The sequence below is a fragment of the Prinia subflava genome, chromosome 2 (genome assembly GCF_021018805.1).
Source record: "Prinia subflava isolate CZ2003 ecotype Zambia chromosome 2, Cam_Psub_1.2, whole genome shotgun sequence".
NCBI classification, from domain to species: domain Eukaryota; kingdom Metazoa; phylum Chordata; class Aves; order Passeriformes; family Cisticolidae; genus Prinia; species Prinia subflava.
Window position 1 is genome coordinate 90,240,812 of NC_086248.1, and position 21,241 is coordinate 90,262,052.

Here is a 21,241-nt window from a genome sequence, read left to right on the forward strand (position 1 = left end):
GGATTACCCAAAGTACTGAATATTTGTAGCTGTGGGATCCCTGATACAGTACCATGAAAGTCAGGCTATTAACAGGAATCTGGATTTTTTAAATGCCTGGTGCCTATGCTCCTGTGCTTGCTTTTTCTATCTTTTTGGGGTGTGGGGTGAGGTAGTGTTTGTTGTAAGAACATACTGGTAATACACTTTTATCTTACAAGCAGTGTAAAAAGATGGTTATGCTTCAATCTGCTAATCATCTTGCTGCTGTTCTTTATACACGTAAAACAGTGTTTTCATGTGGACAGCTCTAATAATTGAAAAACACAAATTAGATCACAGAATTTCTTAGAAAACTTTAGAATCAGTTTGCAGGCTACTTCAGGTAAGAGGACTGTTGTCTCTACCTGAGAAGATAAAGGTATTTCAGAGGTATTCAGCCCCAGGGCTCTGGCATAAGCTTAGTTTTCTGTCTGTGGAAAGTATTACCTGCCCTGTTGCCAATTCAAGTTGGGCTTTTTAAAAGTTAGGATTTGATGACGTACCAAACATGGTCATTCTTAGTTTTAACATAAAACAAGTGTCTTTTTGCCCATCATTTGGTCTAAAATTACATTTTCTTTTATTTGCCTTTAAAGGCCAAAGTCTTTACAGGTACTTTACAGTTTGCTTCATTGTTTTGTGTAAGATTCTATTCTCACAGCTATGTTGCACATTTTTTATATTTCCAAAGTGTTACTGATTTGAGATTCTTCGCTCTCTCAAGATACTATATGTGTCAGCCTTCTTGACCAATTTACTTGATTCTAACACAAATGACTACCTGTCCCTGTCTTCAGCATTTGTGGTTTCCAAACTTACATGAACAGCTAGAGATTTTTCTTGAAAGTTTATCTTCTGGATTTATACTGAGGTTTTTCAAGACCTCATAGTGGTGATATCACCTGTCCTGCAGTTGCAGTAGGCTATGCAGTAACTTGTCTGAAGAGTAAGAACAAGTAGCCTTGACCCAAACCTTTACTTGAAAATATTAATTTGATATTCATCATTCTTCTTCTCACAGCAGTTTTAAATTAGATGTAAAACAGTTTACCTATATTTTTCCCCTCAAATGTGCTTGTTTTCCTTTGCATTGTGGATTGTTGTTTTCTTTTCTTAAAAAAAAATAAGCTAGAGAAGGAGTTATGCCAGTCTTGCTAAAGGCAGAGTTTCAGTTTTATGAACTCATTTACTAGTCATACAATACTTAGAGTATTACAGTAATGCTGGTGTATACCATTTTACATGTAAATCACAGCATGATGGATGGCCAGAGAAAGCATTACATTTCTATTACCTCAACATGAATACTGTGCAGACAGCTAGTATTTTGTCCCAGTTTTCACATGGAAGTAGTTGCTGGCCTGTCTTTAATAGCAGAAATCTATTGGCAATGTTTGTCATGGTGCAAACATTCTATTTTTAATACTGAAATTTTCAAAGGAGTTCCCTGACTAGCAGTAAAATATTTTTAACAGCATAATTTGACAAAAGCAGATCTTTGACTGATGTGGCTCTGTCAGTTCAGAAAGGAGAACAGCTGTAATTCCTGTTTTGTGTAGCTGTGCTACCACTGAAAACATGCAGCATGTCCTTCTTAGTTGCTGGAGCTTTCTGTTAAGTAGCTTTTATTACTTGCATCTCCCTTTTTGGAAAATCTGAATTGAATTTTTGAAGAATTGCAGTTTGGGGGGCTGTTGTGATTGCTGATCCTGAATAATGATCAGTCTTGCAATTGCTGCAAGTTTAAAGCAGCAATTTAAAGTTTTTTGGTTTTGTTGGGTTTTTTAAAATGAAACTACTAACATAAAGTTACAGATAATTTTAGACCTGTGGATTTTTCTTCCAATTTGGTGTCCACAGACCATGTACAATAACTTGTTTTAGTCCATTTATATTGCTTATCAGTAGGCATATGTGTGGAATTTCTGAAGAATATTCCCTGATGATGTTTAACATGTCACAACTAAAGGCTGGAAATTGTTCTGCAGTACTGGAATTGCTGCTGTTAATTTGAATTTAAACTTTCTTTTGGATGCTTAAGAAGTTAGAGACTAGTGGAAGCTTGTTTATTGACATGTACTTTAATCTGGTTTAAATGCAGAAAAGAAAATATAATGGGTTTGTCTTTTAGAAATATAAAGGATGTTGTTATATTGAATAAATGAGCTACAGCTGCATAATTTTGTTTTTGCATTTCCAGGTATTTAATATAATCAATCTTCTCTTAGATTTGTTCAAATCTATTTGTACTGTATCTTTAAAACCAGTGTAATATAATAAGTATGTATATGATATAATATCAACTTTTAGCATTTCTCTTTGTAAGGGAGTCTCAAATTGCGCACCTGTGTCTGCAGCTTATTGCAATTTAACCAGTAGAAAACCTCAGACAAAATTTTGCTGCTTCCTTGTTTCTAATTTGTGTTGTGTGTGTGTTTGGATGGCAGATGAAAATTGCAGGGAAGCTTTCAGGACCAGACAGCTATTATGTCTGTGTAATCCAGTGGCGTTAGCCTGGAGCTATAAAGTAATTTATTCTGTCCAGAATTAGAGACTAAAATCAAACTGATTAAGCATCTATTGCTGTCCTGTAAGTATATATGAAGTAGACAGTTGAACTGTTCAGTGTTTCAAATACACTTGAAAAAAATCCATGGTGTTTCTTTGTGATTGGAACATGTTTTAGGTACTTCTTGCTGTTTTAAACAGAACAGTGAAACATTTGGCAAAAGGCTACAGGAGAGGTATTATGAAGGCATTAAAGTCACTTGCTATGTATTTCCAGTCTTCCAGTAGATAACAAATAAAAATGGGTTAGAAATGTGTTTGGAGGGGGGGTTTGCATTTGTTAGGGAAAAATATGTATCTTGCATAGTGGAGCAGTAGGAGCTGTCTGACATGTGATGTTCACTTAAACACCTCATGCTGTAAACTGTAATTCCAAACAATATGATAACACTTTTATTTGTTACTTCAATGAAAATTCATATATAAAATGAAGCTTCCCTGTGGAATTGACATTTGACAAACAACTACATTCAGGAGCTGTTCATCAGTGCTTCTTTATGTGCTACTCATCAGGACTGGCAGCAAAACCTGTAAACTTACCGGTCTTGAGTCCTGGAGTAAATCATAATTTGTATTAAACCTTGTCTCTTTCCCCTCCTTTCCTCCCTTCTGTTTCCAGCTGCCTGAAATACCCCTTACCTATGCAGTTTTATGGCCCTCAAAATTGCAGTGTCTGTGTATCATTCTCAATGTGTGGGAGTAGTTCTGGGAGAGTGAGATAATTGAGCAGCAACTTAGGGTGAAGGACATGGAGAAAAACCAGTTTAGGTTTTTGAAGCCTTCCCATACTGACTTCAAGCCAGTTGTGCAAATGAGGTTGAGATGGGCTAAAAAAACTCAACCAACCAGAATTCTACCTTTTTATTAAATTAGACCAATTGAAGTGCAGAGTAGCTAGATGTGTTAATAGGTTCATATACTGCTTTCTGAATTTGGAAGTTACTAAGTGTGTCTGATTTTAAAGAGTTTTTGACTTGGAAATTCCTGTGCAGTAATGACTAAGTAAATGTATCCAGCTCTGGAGCTGTGTGTGGTTTAGTCAGTAGCCAGTTTTGGTGGTTTTTCTTGTTTTGTTTTTTCTGTTTAGTCTTTTGTTTTTAACAAGAAACATATTACAGATAAATATACTTAATTATATTCTTCAGGTTGCCTTGTTTCTTGCATATTGATATGTCTATTGTTTATTGTGACCCCTGCAGAATTTCTGTAGCTCTAAAAAGAGGTAGATCAGTGACTGAAGAAGGGCTTTAGAAACTTTTCCTCTGAATTGTTAAGGATACCTGCATGCTGTGTAGAAATTTGTTCCTCGTACTATATTTAAAGGGGCTGAGAATATAGTAGTAATTAATTGATCCTTCCATTATACTGTTTGACTGAAGTATTCTTTAAAGTTGTAAACTCAAAAAGAGTTCAAAAACATTTTTAATTTTTTACACCATTTAAACAACATCATTTAAATGTTTAAAACATTTAAAATTACAAGGCTTTTTACTTACTTTTCATTAAACTGCAATGTCATAAGCTAAAAATTCTTCATAGAGCCACTAATTTCCTTAAAAATCAGAGTTCTTTGGCCTGTTCTGTAAGACTAGCAAGCCAAATTGAGTTGCAAGTTTCTACAATCCTAGTGAAGACACTTGTAGCTGAAATTTATTTTGAGCATCCTTACCTCTGATGCCCTATTTCTCTTACCTAATCAAAAGACTGCTTAATCCTTTTAAAAGGATATAAAATAAGACAGTATTTATCATTTTCATCTCAGACAACCATATTGTGCTAGACAGTTTCCAGTAGTGTATTCCCACCACAAAATATCCCCTAATCTAAAGCTCTGCTCTAATCATTAACCAGCCTGACCAACCTGCCTGCTTGATGTATCACCTTCTTACCTCTTAATCTCTGATTTGATGTTTTACACTTGCTATTTCTGTGCCAAGGAACTTTATTTTATTGTGTATCCCATACAGAGAACATAGACATCAAGTGCTATTTTGTTCACTCTGGACCAAAATGGCTTTTTGTAGTTTGATGACCTGTGGCCAATATTTCAAGTTTATCTGTCAGCTAATTTGAGACTTTCCTGCTGCATCATGGAGGTGAATAAGTAGTGTGAGGGAATGTCTGGTGATGTTTAAATATATTTTAAGACTTAATTTTTAATGTAGGAAGGTAAGCTGCTTCAAAGTTGTCCATTGAGAATTTACTTACACCTTGAGATTCCTGAAGTGAAAGCAAGTTGAAAGAAAAAACACCTGACAGTCACTTGCAAGTATAACTCCTACTGTAATTTTTCCAGATTAAAGTGCTTCAGTGAAGCTTCTCTGTGGACAGTGCTGGATAATGTTAGCTGACATCCAATTAACTAGCCTGCTAACATCACTTGAAGAATCAATACTCTGAATCTAAAGGCTTGGCATTTTGGGGTTATAGTAATGATGGTTTTTAAGAGTTCTTGGGAAAGAAGACAGCAGAACACAAGCCAGAAGACTTTGCATCATCAGAAATAGGTGGTGTTCTTCCCTTGATAACAGGACTAAGTTATGTCTGTCTTTTCTAAGATGGCTAACTAGGGTTCATTTTGAGAGCTCCTAAAAATTGGAATTTTGACTGTAGGTGAAAGCAGTATTCAGTATCCCCTTAAAAACACTAAACCTCTTTAGAAATGTGCATTACTCTTCCATAATGCAGTATTAATGTTTTGACGCTTCTATCTCCTAGTTGCAGTTGATGGTGAAAGTACGACTGCTGCAAATGTTCTTATGACACTGCTTTTCTTTATAGAAAGTGGAGCAGTTCCAAAAAAGAAGGACCCCTTAACACACGCGAGTAATTCCCTTCCTCGTTCAAAGACTGTCGCAAAAACCGGATCCACAGGCCTTTCAGGCCACCACAGAACGCCCAGCTACAGTGGGGTGTCCTCATCTGTGTCTAGACCAGCACCCAATCCTACGCCTTCAGCTCACAAGGTATAGTGAGGATAAATGTGGAAGTAAACGCTTGAAAAATCAACTGTAAATGCCAAAAGAGGCTTTGAATTTAGTGCCTTAATTGCAGTGCTGTAGCAGCAAAAAGTTTTTTTGAAAAAACTGAAACTCCAGATTTTTAGCCAGGCCTCTTGAGATATGCTGCAGAGTGAATTTTAGAAATTGGAGGGCATCAGGTGGGTGCATGGGCAAAAGGATTTTAAGGATAATCACAGTAATAAACACTGCTTGTTTTAAAATTGTGTGGGAAGCTAAGTGAAAGTTAACTAGAAGAAAAATAAATGTTACTTCTAGTATGTAAAAGATGGAGGGGAAAACCTCTTACTCCAGAACAACAGGACTTTTTCCCCCCTATATGTTGTTCTCTTCTAAAGCATGCATGCATGCACAGGTTCTTTTGCAACCACGTTGAAAAGCAAGTTATGGTTAGGCTGGGCCTGAAACACAGAAGTAAATCCTACAGAAAGAATACAGAAAAATACAGCATTTCTGTTGACCTGTCTTTTCCCCTTCCATCCTTATTACCCAGTAAAGCAGAATAAAGAGCAGAATGGACTGAACATAAACATTCTGTTAAAACATTATTGCTGCTATAATATGATATGAGGACTTTTAAGTGGCCTGTTAAAAAGTATGACAGAAGTAGGAGTTCATGCATATAGAACCTGTGTAGCTTATTTCTAGAGTATGCTGGGGGAAGATACTGTAGTTAAGTAAATGAATTATCAATCAAAAAAACCTGAAGCCAAAGACCCTTCACAGCTGGAGCCTAAGATATTCTACTCCTGGTTGACTAATAATGATAGTATGATTATAGCAAAATACAGCATTAGAATATTGGGTATTTGTTAACATGCTGTTTTACTGGAGCAAAGGAAATGTAGATCTTATTTTGTTTAACACTACACTTTCAAAGTATTAATCTGGGGGTTTTGATTTTCTTTTCTTGCCCCCTCTCCAGGCTGCTCCTAAAAATAGCAGAACAAATAAGCCTTCTACTCCTACTACTGCTCCTCGGAAAAAGAAAGACACAAAGATATTTAGAAATGTGGACAGCAATCTTGCTAATCTTATCCTAAATGAAGTTGTTGATAGGTAAGTATGAAGAAAAGTAGGCTTTTCAGTCTGGTAAATCAGTTTTGCATTGAGTACAGTCTTAGTCCACTTGAAATGAAATTAGTACTTTACTTGGTTGAGTTTTTTTGAGGATCTTTTGGATGGGTTTTTTAAATTGTTATTTTGGCAAAAGGATATTTTAAAATACTTGACAATATAAATTGTAAATTTTCTCAAAAGGATTCTGTATAAATAGTCAAATGCTTTAAATTAGTCAGCTGCAGCTGAAAAAGAATATCTCATTGTTAGACTAATTAGTATTCCATTTCTTTGTTAGTGGGCCAGCTGTCAAATTTGATGATATCGCTGGGCAGGAGCTGGCTAAACAAGCTTTGCAAGAAATTGTCATCCTTCCTTCTCTTAGACCTGAGGTAAGCAATTGGGTTTTGCTATCAATCTGTGACAGGAGCAAAGAAATGTACTGTGCTTCACAGATGAAATGATGATTTTTGAATCCTGTTTTTACTGATTATGATTGGGTAAATGTGGGGTCCTAGCCATCTCAGAATAGGATTTGTGTGTTAAAATACTACCATGAAATTCCTTGTCTTCTGGTTAATCAATATTGCAGAAAGTGACTGGAGCAAGAAAATAAAAGCAACTCCCAAAAAACCCAAGTCCAAATCAAATCAGCAAACCACAATCCTCTAAAAAACCAAACCAAAAGCCACGACACCCCCACAACCTCATCAAACAAACAAACAGCAAACAAACAAACTTTCTCACCATTTGTCAGGCTGACTGTTCCAGATAGCTATAGCTGTGTGCTATAGCTGTGTGTGCAGCCCTATATGGCCATGTAAAGGACAAAGCCCACAACTGGAAGGGTGAAATGGGAGAGGTTTGTATAGGTAAATTAGATCTATCTGATTGGAAAAATGTCATTGTTGTTGTGGTCATCCTCTCCGTGAGGATGTTGGTTAAACACTGAATAATTTATTCAGAGATGGAGAGGATGCAAAGAAGTGTTGTGAACAAACAAATACACTGAGATATATAACATTTGAGGGCAGATTTCCTCTTCACTTTACTATATGGAAGTTGGTCATTTAGGCTTTTATTTATCATAGATGGTACCTCTGTACCTCAACTACTGTGACTGCCTAGATTCAGGCCTAGTCTGCATACTACTGGAATTTTCTGAGTTACTTTTAAGAAAGAATTAAATTGGTCATTTCCTAAAGCTGAACTTACTAGAAGTTGCAGTACTTTTGAGGAAATTGTGTGCAATGATTTCCTACAGTACTCTCATGAGACCCAACCTGGAGTGCTGTGTTCAGTTCTGGGTCCCCAGCACAGGAAGCGCATGAACCTGTTGGAGCAAGTCCAGAGGAGGAACAGCTAGATGATCAGAGGGCTGGAGCACTTCTCCTGTAGGGAAAGGCTGAGAATTGGGGTTGTTAAGCTTGGAAAAGAGAGGGCTCCAGGCTTAATACATTATTTCAGTATCTGAAGGAGACGTAGAAGAAAACTGGTGAGGAGCTGTTTACAAGGGCAGGTAGTGGCAGAACAAAGGAAAATGGCTTCAACCTGAGAAGGAAGAATTAGGAAGAAATTATTCACTGTGAGGATGATGAGACACTAGAACAGGCTGCCTAGAGAAGTTGTTGATGTCCCATCCTGGAGTTGTCCAATCCAGATTGGAAGGGGCTTTGAGCCATGTAGTCTAGTGGAAAATGTCCCATGACAGGGAATTTGGAAGCAGATGATCTTCAAAGTCCCTTCTAACCCAGGCCTACTTTATGATTCTATGATTATTGAAGAAAAATTGCTGTTTATGCTTTTTGTTTGCTTGTGGGTCTCATTTGTTACATGAACAGGTGACCAGAGTTGCTCTGTGGTTTTCCCCTTAATGCAGCTACTGGTTTTGAAGCAGCATGGGGAAGAAACCCTAAACCTGGCACAGCATCACAGAAATACAAACTGTAAGGAGAACAAAGCTTTGGCAACAAGTGTGTGTGCTCAGATGTTGTTATACAGAAGGAAGATGTCATTATAAGCATCTGTTACTACAGTGCAGTAGTATGTCAAGTGTGTTGTTCAGTGACACCAAGACTGTCAGCTGGGTGGGAAGGACTTGGAGATGGGAGGCTTGGAATAGCTTTTCCAGTGATGTGGTGTCTTCAGTAAGGTCGTCTCATATTACTGTAGCTAACAATTGGCTGGCCTGACCTTGGTGTAGGTTAAGATGTAATAAGGACAGAGAATCCCATGAACTTTTAAACTTTCCTTGGAAGTAGAGAGGGTTCGTTTTATTCCTTGTAAGTGAACACAGTAGATGTGGCAATTATAGGGGGATCCTTAGTAAATTAACACTAGTTCAGTCTCAATTTTAATTAGTTTTGAACTCAAATTCATATTTAACAAGCCAGTGGTTTTTTTGTAAGTGAGCAAAGGTTGAGGTACATAAACAGGAAACTTTGGCTGCAGCCATTTCAGTGGTAAGATGCTAATGAAGGTGCTAGCAGTTAGTTTAGACCATGTTCAGTATAATTATCCTGTTAACAAAAACTTGAAAAGCTTCATGTATCTCAGTAATAAGTGTCAGTGCAGCTGAGCTGTAGGTGATGATTAAGGTGAGGAAGAGTTACAGATTTGGTCTGGGCTGTGTGAAAATGGTGGAACTCCCCAAGAATTATTTCAGACAAAGGATGCACATGGTGGTACACAGCATGGAGGGTAGAAAGACTGGAGTGTTCACTCAGCAAATAGCTGGGTAACTACTTTCAGGGATCAGAGTCAAGCACCAACAAAATGCTGTGGATGATGAAATAATAGAGAAAACATAGAATAGAGTGTTGGTCAGTCATGACAGAAGTCCAACACTGGTAATGGAGCTATTTGTTGTCATGGATATTGTGGAAGGAAATGCCTGCCCACAGTGCTGTTTGCACATGGGATGTACGTAAGATAACCTCCCTATTACCTTTGCTTGTTTATTGGAATTATTGGAAGCTGGAAGGGAGGAGTGAGTATGAGATCAAAAGAGAAATTCTGAAACTTTTGAGGGGAGGGTTAAAGATGAAGTGCTAGAGAAAACAGGCAAGAGTAGTAACTAAAAGTTACATATTCTGTGAGAATTTGTAGACTTGCTTGCTATAGTGTTACATATGGTGGGGGCAATTTTATAGAGTGAGAAAAAAGAATCTAGTGCAAAGTGAGAGAGAGATGACTATCAGTAGCATAGAGTAGGTGGTTGTTAAGTAATGTTTTAAATCATTTCACTGAAAGCTTATCTTCTCAAGTTTCATTTAATAAGGAAAGATGAAGGAATTCTTCCATATGAAGTTAGTAAGAACACTGCTTTAGCTCTCATACTGTACACCTGGATTACTCCCTTTTTGACTGAAATTGATGCTTTAAACTTGATAGGCTAGTCTGTCGTGTGGAAAGTGTTTTAAACTGCTTTCACAGTGCATCCAGGCACAGAACAATTACAACATAATTTAGCTGCTGTGTGGGAAACAATAGTGGTGTGCATTAGGTCCAGTTAGTAACAGAGTGTAGTTCTTTCAAAGCCTGTACTGTTGTGGCACTCACTGCTACTGTTAGTAGTGCTAGCAAGTGTCCTCAGGCTTAAACCATCCTCTTACAAAGGTAAAGCAATGTGTTATTCAAGTCCTTGATGATAACTTATGATGGTGTCCTTTTCAGTTATTTACAGGTCTGAGAGCTCCTGCACGTGGTTTATTGCTGTTTGGCCCACCAGGAAATGGGAAGACAATGTTGGTGAGAAAATTACTTCGTGCATGAATTGGTGGGCTTAAAATGTAACCACAGGGGGTGGCTTTCAGTTTGGGGCTTACACTAATAAACTCCACATTCTTACAGAATATGTATTATGCTGTCATTGTATATATAAAAATGCAAGGTTGTTCTTGACCCTGGATTTTATGGAGGGAATTGCCAAACTGTTATCTTTAATTATTTTTATTATGACTAGTAATATATTAAAACTTAAACCAGAAAGTCCAGGTTTCATTTTCAGAGAGAGCAAAAGGAAGTGGGTTAATTGTTTTGCACAGCAGTGATTAATCAGAAATTATCTGCTCTCCACTGAAACATACTAGAAGTACATTTTGGAATTGGGGAGGGAGCACAGTAGCAAAAAAAGGGATTGTCTCACTTGCACACTGCTGTGCAAAGAGTGCAAGGGCTGTGGAACTGCCTGGCTACAGCCTTTTTCTCAGGCTGATGTGCTAGATGCAGGGAACTGCAGCACCGTGGCTGTGCACCAGGCAGGGAGCACGGAGTGTCCCTGTCACATGGTGTGGCTGCAGCTGCACACTCCTGCTGACACTGGAGCTGGATCAGCGCTGAAGTGCAGCAGTGTGAATGTGGAGCAGCTCGTGCAGGCTCATCTGTTATGTTTGACATACTGGAGTACAATTGCTAATCACTAAAATTAGACTCAATAACCAGGGAATCGTAATTTCTTGAATATGGTGAAACTGTTGAAGAGGGTAGTCTGAATGAGCATTCCAACTGATTATTTTCCCTGGTTTTCCTCTGAAAACAGCTTTTGCATAGATAAGAGAGGGGAAAAAACATAATTTTTTATGTGATTTGATCCAACTGATGCCTTAAATTACCATCCTAACTTCGTTAAAACTGACTTAGATGTCTATTCAGGAGAAATTGAAAGGAAATGGAGACTTTTATTCTTCTGAAGGCGAGTTGTATTTGGCTGTGGAGCTAATGGGATTAGAGAACTCTATGGGAGTCTGGAAATTTCTTTATTGGTTTGACTACATAGCCATTCTCATTTGTAAGTAGCCTGGACAGAAGTTTTCTGTACCATTTTTACAAGGTGCTCCTTTTCAAAACTGTCCCATCAGGACATGAGTGGTCACTACAGATGCAGAGAACTATCTTCAATATGATAGTTTTTAAAAATACTTTTGTTTTTTCCTCCTTTCCTAGGCCAAAGCAGTCGCTGCAGAATCAAATGCTACTTTCTTTAACATCAGTGCAGCAAGCCTGACTTCAAAATATGTAAGTAGTAGCTGTAAATTACATTGATTTGAAAACACCCATGCTTTAATTGGGGCTTAAGAAAGCCAGAGACTTCTGATGAGTCCTTGGTGAACTGTTAGCCTAGAATGAACATAGTTTTAAAAAGTGACTTGTGAAGTAAAAAAAATTTGTTCTGTGCTTGTGATAAATCAACATCAAAGGTTTTTTCATCTCAGCAATGGCACTGGCAGTAATGCAGATGTGTGGTTATGGGGTTTTTTTGTCTTTAAAAAGTGACTTAGCTGGGTTCCAGCTCTCTTTCACCCTGGTAATTTAGGCATCAAAATCTCCTGACGATTAACTCAGTTGTCATCATAAAAGTTGTAGTGTTTCTTTTAAGAGGTAAGCAATACTGCTGTATGTAATGAACCAGTGATAATCTGAATATGTATAAATGGACTGAGTCTGGTTGATCACCAGCATGATTTTTTTGTAGGTCCTTCTGTTAGTTGTCTTGTACTAAAAGTTTTTAACCCTCTACAAAACCAGTTTATTGTTATTTTAGGTGGGTGAAGGAGAGAAACTGGTGCGTGCTCTATTTGCAGTAGCCAGAGAACTTCAACCTTCTATAATTTTTATTGGTAAGAATTTAAATGTTCACTTGTATTTACTTTCTTAAATAATCTTACTTACCAAAGACTAGTAAGTAATTAACTGTTGGAATAGTTGGATAAACTTCTTTGGGTAATTCTGCAGCTCAGGACAGCTGTCTCAGATGTGACCTGCTGGCCAATCCGTAGTTCATATAAAGCATGTTAGATTACTGTTGTGTTATTTAGTTGGTGGTAATAGTGGCAAGAGGTGCTCTCAAAAAGAATCATACTGTACTGCCTTTACAGACTAAGTCTATTAAACTTCAAACATGAAAATGCATTTTGCTTGGCCTGAGTAGCAGTTTATCATCAGAAAAGTATTTTTTTCCCCTCTCATCTGTGCTTGGCATTACCTATTCAAAGGCCAACACATCTAAGATCTGTCTGTCTCCTAAAGAGCAAAGATCTGATCTTTCTTAATGGAGCCCTATATTAGCAAAGGAACTTGGGCAAATACAAAGACTTTGATGTTGTATGTTAATTAAGATGTATTTCTTTGGTTTTTAGTATGTTAATTAAGATGTATTTCTTTGTTTTTTAGATGAAGTTGATAGCCTTTTGTGTGAAAGACGAGAAGGTGAACATGATGCTAGCAGGCGTCTAAAAACAGAATTTTTAATAGAATTTGATGGTGTAAGTATTTAGTCTTGTTATTGTTTGATTTAGCTAAAATTGGCTAATGCAGTGGGTACCAGTACAACCTGTAGGTGAATTACAAAGGGTTTGGCTGCTGGGGCTTAGCTCAGCCTCCCTCCCACCTCACCATAATTGCCAAAAACCGTTTTTGATTGTTCCTAATTTTCTACCTGCTTGCTGTGGTATTCTGGAAGATGAAGGCTGGACTGAAAGACAGCAGTCTGGAGATGAGTTGTAATAATGTGTTGGAAAATTATGGACAGATGGCAATTAGTAAAGGAGCTGTGAGGACAACTGTTCTTACAGGGCAAGAGGGACATTTGAGGGTCATGGAGAGTTGAATCTATGTTTTCCAATTGCATGGCTTGATGAATCGTTTCTTTTTATTCTGGCAAAGCAAAACAAGATCAAATGGCTTTTAAATAGTTTTTGGTTTCAAAGGAATATGTGTCACAAGCATGCACTGTCAAAGGGGTGAGACTTGAAGGATGAGGATTTCAAATAGACTAGTTCAGATTATATATATATATTTATATATATATATATATATATAGGTATCTCATGTATACACAGCTCTGACACATCAGAAATATTAATTTCTGTATTAGTACACCTTTTATTGAACTATAACATTTTTCTTGGCATCATAAGCTAGAAAAGATAAAATCCAGTAAGAAGTATTTAATGGCATTCCAGGAGGAGGAACTGGATTTCAGTGTGGGACACAAACACAAATGAGTATCAGAATATTTTTCTGTCACAGCACTGTTCTTGTATTGAATAATTTTAGTTTGTGCTCCATTAGTGCAACAGAATATTGGTGCAATGGTGAAGCAACAGCAGTGAGGTACAAGAGGAGCAGATAAAGACATGGAGAGACAGCAAGGTTGGGAAAAGCTCCAAAATGGGTGAATCAAGACAAATAATGCAATGTGACAGAGATATGCAGATTTTTCCCTTAAAATAAAAAGGGGAAAATAAATATAATACAAAGTTTGTTGACTTAATATTTAAGGTGTAACTTGTCATACAGTATTTTTGGAGAACCTTTTAACATGGTATGGTAGCAGTGAACCTAAATTTATGAGGAATTGAACACTAAGCGAATAGTAATGTCTCTGATAGCCCAATGCTTTCTCTGAAGCTTAGAAGCTCTAAGTCTCCATATTCTTGGGTATAAAATGAGTGACTTGGAAAGGAAATTTCAGTGTCTTTCTGCTATTATGATTATTTTATATCCTAGTTTGATTACTGGGTTCGTGCAAGGCCTGTGTTAGATCGCTGTTCTGATTATGTGATCCTCACTGTACTTTAAAGTTTTGATTCTCACCCTATAGGCTTCAAAACAATGTTTGGTGTTAAAACCCCAGAACAGCAGAAAGTCTGTGGCTTTTTCAGCATAATTATCTACTAGTGACAAAACTTATGAGTGCCTTTTATAGTTTCACAGTCTCAGTTTTTTCCAGAAAGACTTTTTTTGGTGTTGTGGTTTTTTTTTTTTGCTACCTTTTCCTGATTTGACTTTACATTTATCTGAGGAATATTTTAAACCTATTTTAATGGAAAAAAACCCAAAACATGTATATAGTTAAGATCCCATCAGTGTGCTGAATACATGGCAAGTTTCTAACTAGTTTTGTAGTATTTCTGCTTAATGTAGAGTGTGTAAACTGAAAGCTGTCTTACCTTCCTTTGTTATATAGGTGCAGTCTTCTGGAGAGGACAGAATACTTGTGATGGGAGCAACAAACAGGCCTCAGGAGCTTGATGATGCTGTTCTCAGGTATCAAAATGTCTTTTTCTGAATATATAGTAAGATGATATTTATTTTGAAGAACAGGTTTTGCTTAGTGTCTTGGTGAAGTTTTGCAATAAGTAAAAGCTGTTCATCAAGGCTAAGTTATTTAACCTCTCAAAGAGGGGTTTTACTCTTCTTTTGAGATGCATCTGCTCAATCATGATTGTCTTGGAATTGTCTGAAACAGTAGTACCTTTTGAGATCAAGTCAGTGTTTTTTAAATTTCTTGAATTTAATACTTTGCTTTTTTTGTTATTTGGGTCTTAATGGCAGAATAAAGGATGAAATTTGATCAGTATTCCAGATGGACCAGAAATCCAGTATTTCTTCTTTGTGAATATTGTCTTCTGACATCCCATGCAATTACAGATCTTGCTGTAGATTTGCCTTAGGACTTTTTTGTTAAAAGTACTCATACGTTATTCTCTCCTCATTCTTGATTGAGGAGAATAGATATGTCAGCACTGCCTGAAGAAATGATTCCAAAGACTTTTTTGTGTAAAAATTAAGAGATGCTTCATTTCATTGCTGGTAGACAATGAAGTGGTATTTCTCTTTTAGAGTGTTTCCTCTCTGGGAGGAGTCTTATAACTTCAGATAAGAGTAAGGTGGCACCAATGGCTTGTACATATTTTTTGTATGGTTGTTGGTGCTTTTTTCAAAATTGCCAATTCTGCTTCCTAGAATTTGATGATGGAAATGAAATTTTGTCATTTAACCAAACCAAATGTGAGATTTATATGTGCTAAATAGTTACAGAATAGTGTGAACAATGTATACAATGTTTGGGTTTTTTTCAGACGATTCACCAAACGGGTATATGTGTCTCTACCAAACGAGGAAGTAAGTATTGTTTTCCACTCATTTTTAGACAAGACACTGACAGGCAATTCTTAACCTGCCCTTGAGGATGGTTACAATTCTGTGAACTAACTTCTGGCTCACCTTGACCATAAACACTGTGCATTAATTCTGGGAACTACTTTAAGTTTTTGCTTTTTTTTTTTTTTTTCACTCATACTAGTAGCAAGTCTGGTGGTAGCTACTCAGTATTCCATGACTAGTGAGGTGTTGCTTACAGACCGGCAGATGTGGGCAAGTCTGAAGTAGGACTTACAGGAGCATGTTTGTTTGGCTGAAGGGGAGTGTTTTATTGCAAAAGATAAAAGTAATTTTCCTAATGTTTTTCAGTTCAACAGGAGATCAGGACTTTTGATGAAGAGTCTAATAACTTATTCTTGATAGTAGTAGTCAGGCTCTTGATCTTGTTTTTACTCAGTCCTTATCTCTGCTCCTGAAGAGATGATATTGTACAATCTAATTGGCACAAGCACTATAGGCAAGTTTAAACTGGTGAAGCACAAAAGCAAAACTGACAAAAGCGTAGTTCTGTCCTTGCAACACAATTTTAAGTGTTCCATGAAAATCAGTTTTACATCTGATAATTTTGTCTTCTTTTCAGACAAGATTGATTTTGCTAAAAAATCTTCTAAGCAAGCAAGGAAGTCCATTAACCCAAAAAGAGTTGGCTCAACTAGCTAGGTAAGTATTTTGTAACCATACTAAATAAATACATTCCTCTACTGCCTTCATTCAGACTGTTTAATTCATTCAAAATGTAACTCATGTAAATCATCCGACAGCAACAACACGAATTGCATGCATTTAGGAAAGATGGTTCCCTGTCAGGGATGTTCCCTGTCATATAAAGTGTTTTTATATATACATAGGATACACCCAGTCAGGTCCCTGTTGAAACATGCTCATCAGCTCTTCCTTTGAGGAGGAGGAGGGAGGAGGATGCTTCTTCCCACCCGTCCCTCAAGGAGTCCAGCTCTCCTCCCTGATGCAAAAAGATAGTGCCAGTTTTGCACTTGGCATTCATTTCAAATAAAAGGCAAGTTTTCTTTGCTGGTGCCTTGCTAGGCTTGTTGAATGTATTACCCACACAGCAGAGCAAGCACTGGAGAATTTTAGGTTCTTCTCACTTTCAGATTTGATTGGGAAAATGTGGGTTAATTTTTCCCTGCAGTTATGAAACTGAGTTGTTTATGTTTTTTATCATTGAGATTGACACAGTACTGCTGTTAGTCACCTGAATCTCATAATGGGTGTGAAGGAGATTAGACTAAAAAGCAGGTAGGGCAGGAAGGAGTGAAAACAGAGCATGAAATAGCACAGATAGGCAGGTGGATGTACTTCATCTGTTTCTCTTTGTAGTAGTACACCAGAGGTTAGTACAGTGTTAGATATAGCATTTGTCAGCCTCTTAGTAATGTTGCAAAAGTTGGTGTGTAATCCAACTGAATATATTCCCTCTGTGCTTGAAGGTTGTTAGCTCAGGCCACATTTAGGCTGCAGTAACAGCTAACTGGAGGAAAAGCACACTCAGTGTCCTGTATTCTAACTGCAAATATAAGAACCAAATTACAAATGCAATTTAAGTACACCATTTTTAAAGGTTTAGAGAAAATGTAAAAGTTGAGCATCCTGCCTGTTTCTTTTTCCATCTTTCTTTGTTTTGAAAGAGAGAAATATTTAACTCCATTATGATTTTGTGTTCCTTTGCTCCTCTGCAACTTTTTCTATAAACTGTAACAGAGTTCATGATCTCCAGAAGACTCTTGTCACCACAGTTAGCCACTGCTCTATAAGGGTGGTGGTTTTGTTTTAAATTTTCCTTTAGGTAACCTGTACTACTCATTTTCACTTACATTGGCATTTTGTATTGGTGGCTTCCTGGTTCAGTGGAGGCCTTTATTCTCCAAAGTATTTCATTGGTTAACGTGGACATTAACTCTGATTCTGGAACAGTGCCCACAGAGTTTGGCTCCTTGGTTTGATTTTTTTTTTCTCCTCTCTACTGTGTAGTTCTGAGAATTTGGATGATCTGGCAGGTTTATAAGACAAACAAACCTCAGTGGGTAGCAGAATTTACCTTCCTTTCAGTTCACTTTGTATCATATTAAATATGTGGTATTGGTTTCTCTCATTTTACTGATTGGATTGAAAGAGTACAGGACAGCTGAGGTTTTGGTTTTACAGTAATTAACAAATGTTGATAAAATACTGGTACAGAGTTCTCCTAAGAGAAATAATAAATGTGCTTGGGATCAGTTTTCATCTACAAATCCTAGTTGCTACCTTTTTCTAGAATGTTATTTGGGATGTGAATATCTGTACTTTAAATTTAATCTGTGCAAGATCACTTACAGTGAAATATAGATCACTTATAGTGAATGTACTTCTGATTTATTAAACTTGCAAAATAACATCAAAGTAATACTCCTTCTGATTAAGTAACATTTTGATTATGTGCAATTAAATTGATGTGGTTTGAAGCAGGTTCTTGGTTGTTTTCCTTCCTCCTTGACCCTACTTTTTCCTTTGACAAAGAATGACAGATGGATACTCTGGAAGTGACCTAACTGCATTAGCGAAGGATGCAGCACTAGGCCCTATTCGAGGTAAGATGCAGAGATTTTTATTGAGGTTTTGACATTAGAGATAATTTTTTTTACATGTTTGTAATTCTCAAACCTCTGAAATCTAACTTTTTACGTTGGATTTTACTCTGTTCCACATAATAGCACCTTTGTAAGATTTGCTTACACAAAACCTTCAGCATCTCACCACATGAAACAAGATTTGTGTCATAGTAAAAAAGCAGTGTGAAGTATTGCTCACTGATTTGTAGGGTTTTTAGCTACTATTTTTCTGAGGCTGGTTTCAGTTCTGTTGTAGCTAAATTATTACTGGAATAGCAATTGCTGATTGCATTACTTTTATAAGTGTGTCAAATCTCTTTCAAGTCCAAGGGAAGGAAGACTGAAATAAGCAATTTTATGGGGTTTTTCTAGATACAGTTTGAATGGCACAGCTTTTTCTATTTTTAACTCTTAATGTTGAATTGTGATCCAGATGACAGCTGTGAATGAACTAGAGTTTTACTTACACTTGTTCTTTCTCTGACATGTACAGTAGGAAAACCCCACAGTTTTAATGTGAATACTTTTTCCCAACACCTCTTCTCTTTGTTCTGTTTAACTAGCTAGTTATGTGTCCAGTAGCCCTATCTGAGGGAACTGATCTTGTTTAGTGGAGTTCAGTAGCAATATCTTTGTGTAGAAAGGATTGTGAAGATTTGGTATTAATTTTCTGTTTGTAAACATATTGTCCTACTTGACAGAAAGGTACTAAAGAGCAGAAGTGTTCTGTAATACCAGCCTATTACGTGTAAATAAAAATTGTTGCAACTCTCTTAAATTATTTATGGGGAGGAGAGATCTGTTCATATTTTCTGTGTTTGTGCTATTATTTTTTTAAATCCTGTAGCATGCATTTTTGCCAGTGCACTGTCTCTTTTGAAAGCAGCTGTTGGAATGCCATGTTTTTTACCCATTTTCTTTCAGCTGCTGAATTTGTAAAGCACATCTTTCACAATCCTGCATAATAACTGGGAAACAGAACTGCATTAAATGGCTCTCCTAAGGGCCATCATGTCTCCTAAGAATTTGAATATATTTATTTAGAGTGGTGGAATTAATAATGTATGCATTTAGGTATGCAGGCTTTACTGTGCTGACAACTCGCTTCACACGCAAGTCCCTTTCAAGAAGAGACCATGTTACATTGTGCAACACATTTTTTTCACTTGCTCCTGTATGCCATATAAAACAACCTATTTTTGAAAATGTTTTGTGATATCATCCTTGCCAGTCCTTCCTAGATTCTTGTACCCTCAAAGCAAAATGTTTGCTGTTACATGTTGATATGATGAGAAAAAAAAATCGGTGAATTATACAAGAATGTTTAGATCCCATGAGTGCAGCATAGGGCAAGAAGCACTCTGATGTGTCCTGCCTGATTTTATTTCAGTGTTCTTGGCTGTCTGTACCTTTCTGTTTCCTGAATTTCAGTAGGGAGGTTGTGGACACCACAAACAGTATGGGGAAAGATAGCTCTGTTGGCCTGTGTGCTGTTTTCCTTGCTTTAGGAAGAAGGAATAATTCTGCTGCCACTTTGAACTGCATCTGCAGTAACTGAGTGTGGGAGCAGCCTCGTTAAGGAGCTGATAAATGGGGAAGAAGGAGGCAAAAACACCATGTACCTTTCTGCACAGGAGACTGTGTTGAGGCAGAAAGAAATAATTTTTAGCTGCAGGTGTTCTTTTCCAGAATTGAAGTGCTTTTAACCCGTTTTAGTTGTCAGAAGTGATGAAAGTTTTTTAATGAAACTCACCCATCTATCTTTATTTTTACAGAATTAAAACCAGAACAGGTCAAGAACATGTCTGCAAGTGAGGTAAGTTGTTCTAACAGCTGTATTTTCCCCTTTGAATAGAAGGTTTTCTCACTAGAAACTTTCAAGGTCCCTTTTTTATGTGTAGCATGCTACAAAATAGTATATTTTTTGAGGGGTATTATCCTTTTTAATCACTTCTTCACTAAAGAAAATTCTGCAGAATAGAGATTGAGAAGATCTGTCCTCAGATGTCTGAGGTTCATGCATAGTTTGTTGGGTTTCAGGGCTCACAGCACTTCTTTTTGTGTTAGTAAGTCTGTTGTTTTTCATTTCAGCTGACTGTCCTGTCTTTTCCTTCATACTGCATACTGAACTGCAGTATTTGGTACCTAGCTGGTGATGTCAGAGGCCTGGCTTTTATTTTCTGACAGTGTTACTTCCCAAGAACATTCCCAGAAGTATTACATGAAATTACTTCCACCCTCTCCACCCTATCTTTACCTAAAGCAGGTTAACTTAGGGAGAACCTAAATCACATTTATGCATGTATATGTATAATACTTGCATTCATTCACATGCACCATCATAAAGAAAAAGATTTGGCTCCTGACCACAAACTGCAGCTGTAAACATAGAAAAAAAAAAAAAAAAGGAAGGGATTGGTCCTGTGTACGAAAGTTTCTGTTCAGGTGTGTGTGCAAACCACGGTGACACAGGGGAAAATGAAGCAAAACTTAATTTCTCAGTTGCTTTTTGTGTTTAGCCTGAGGCTGTGGCTAAAGCTGTAAGCTGGAAGGATTTGTTGCAGGAGGGTAACAGCATTTGTGGTAATGTGTTGTGATGTCCTCATATGCACCAGCTCACACCACCTACTGAAACAGGAAGAAATGACACACTCTCATGAGCTGTTAAATATCAAGGCAGATCTTGCTATTACCAAGTGTTAGTTTATTGAAAATGGTAAATACTGGTAATCTTAGATTACAAGACTCTTGCATCAGGTCATAGAGTAATAGAACACCCCCGTTCAGAAGGGACCCTGAAAGATCACATGGTCCATCCTTTTGTGGGAAAGGGAACTTAGATGAGATTATTTAGCATCCTGCCCAGTCACATCTTCAAAACCTCCAGCAGTGGAGACTCTGCCACATTCCTGGGGGGTTGTTGCAGTGAATGACTGCTCTCACTGTAAAAAAAATTGTTCTTACATCAAGACACAGCACTCGAAGAATGTGTTTTGTTAAAAGTGAATGTTCAAGTACTTC

General features: G+C 37.2%; 2 protein-coding genes across 5 annotated transcripts in view; one reads left to right on the forward strand and one right to left on the reverse strand.

Annotated features, from left to right (window-relative positions):
* Nucleotides 1-21,241, reverse strand: part of DPY30 (dpy-30 histone methyltransferase complex regulatory subunit) — a 128,734-nt gene that overhangs the window by 21,658 nt on the left and 85,835 nt on the right. The gene's annotated exons all lie outside the window — the stretch shown is intronic.
* The window catches only part of SPAST (spastin), a 38,615-nt gene that overhangs the window by 11,884 nt on the left and 5,490 nt on the right, over nt 1-21,241 (forward strand). For all 4 annotated transcript variants that reach the window (XM_063390983.1, XM_063390985.1, XM_063390984.1 and 1 more), the window contains 12 exons: nt 5,371-5,555; nt 6,535-6,668; nt 6,967-7,060; nt 10,344-10,418; nt 11,613-11,684; nt 12,211-12,286; nt 12,840-12,931; nt 14,638-14,717; nt 15,533-15,575; nt 16,195-16,274; nt 18,129-18,199; nt 19,996-20,036. In XM_063390983.1, the coding sequence (XP_063247053.1) occupies nt 5,371-5,555; nt 6,535-6,668; nt 6,967-7,060; nt 10,344-10,418; nt 11,613-11,684; nt 12,211-12,286; nt 12,840-12,931; nt 14,638-14,717; nt 15,533-15,575; nt 16,195-16,274; nt 18,129-18,199; nt 19,996-20,036 (1,043 nt within the window). The remainder of the gene's footprint in view (nt 1-5,370; nt 5,556-6,534; nt 6,669-6,966; nt 7,061-10,343; nt 10,419-11,612; nt 11,685-12,210; nt 12,287-12,839; nt 12,932-14,637; nt 14,718-15,532; nt 15,576-16,194; nt 16,275-18,128; nt 18,200-19,995; nt 20,037-21,241) is intronic.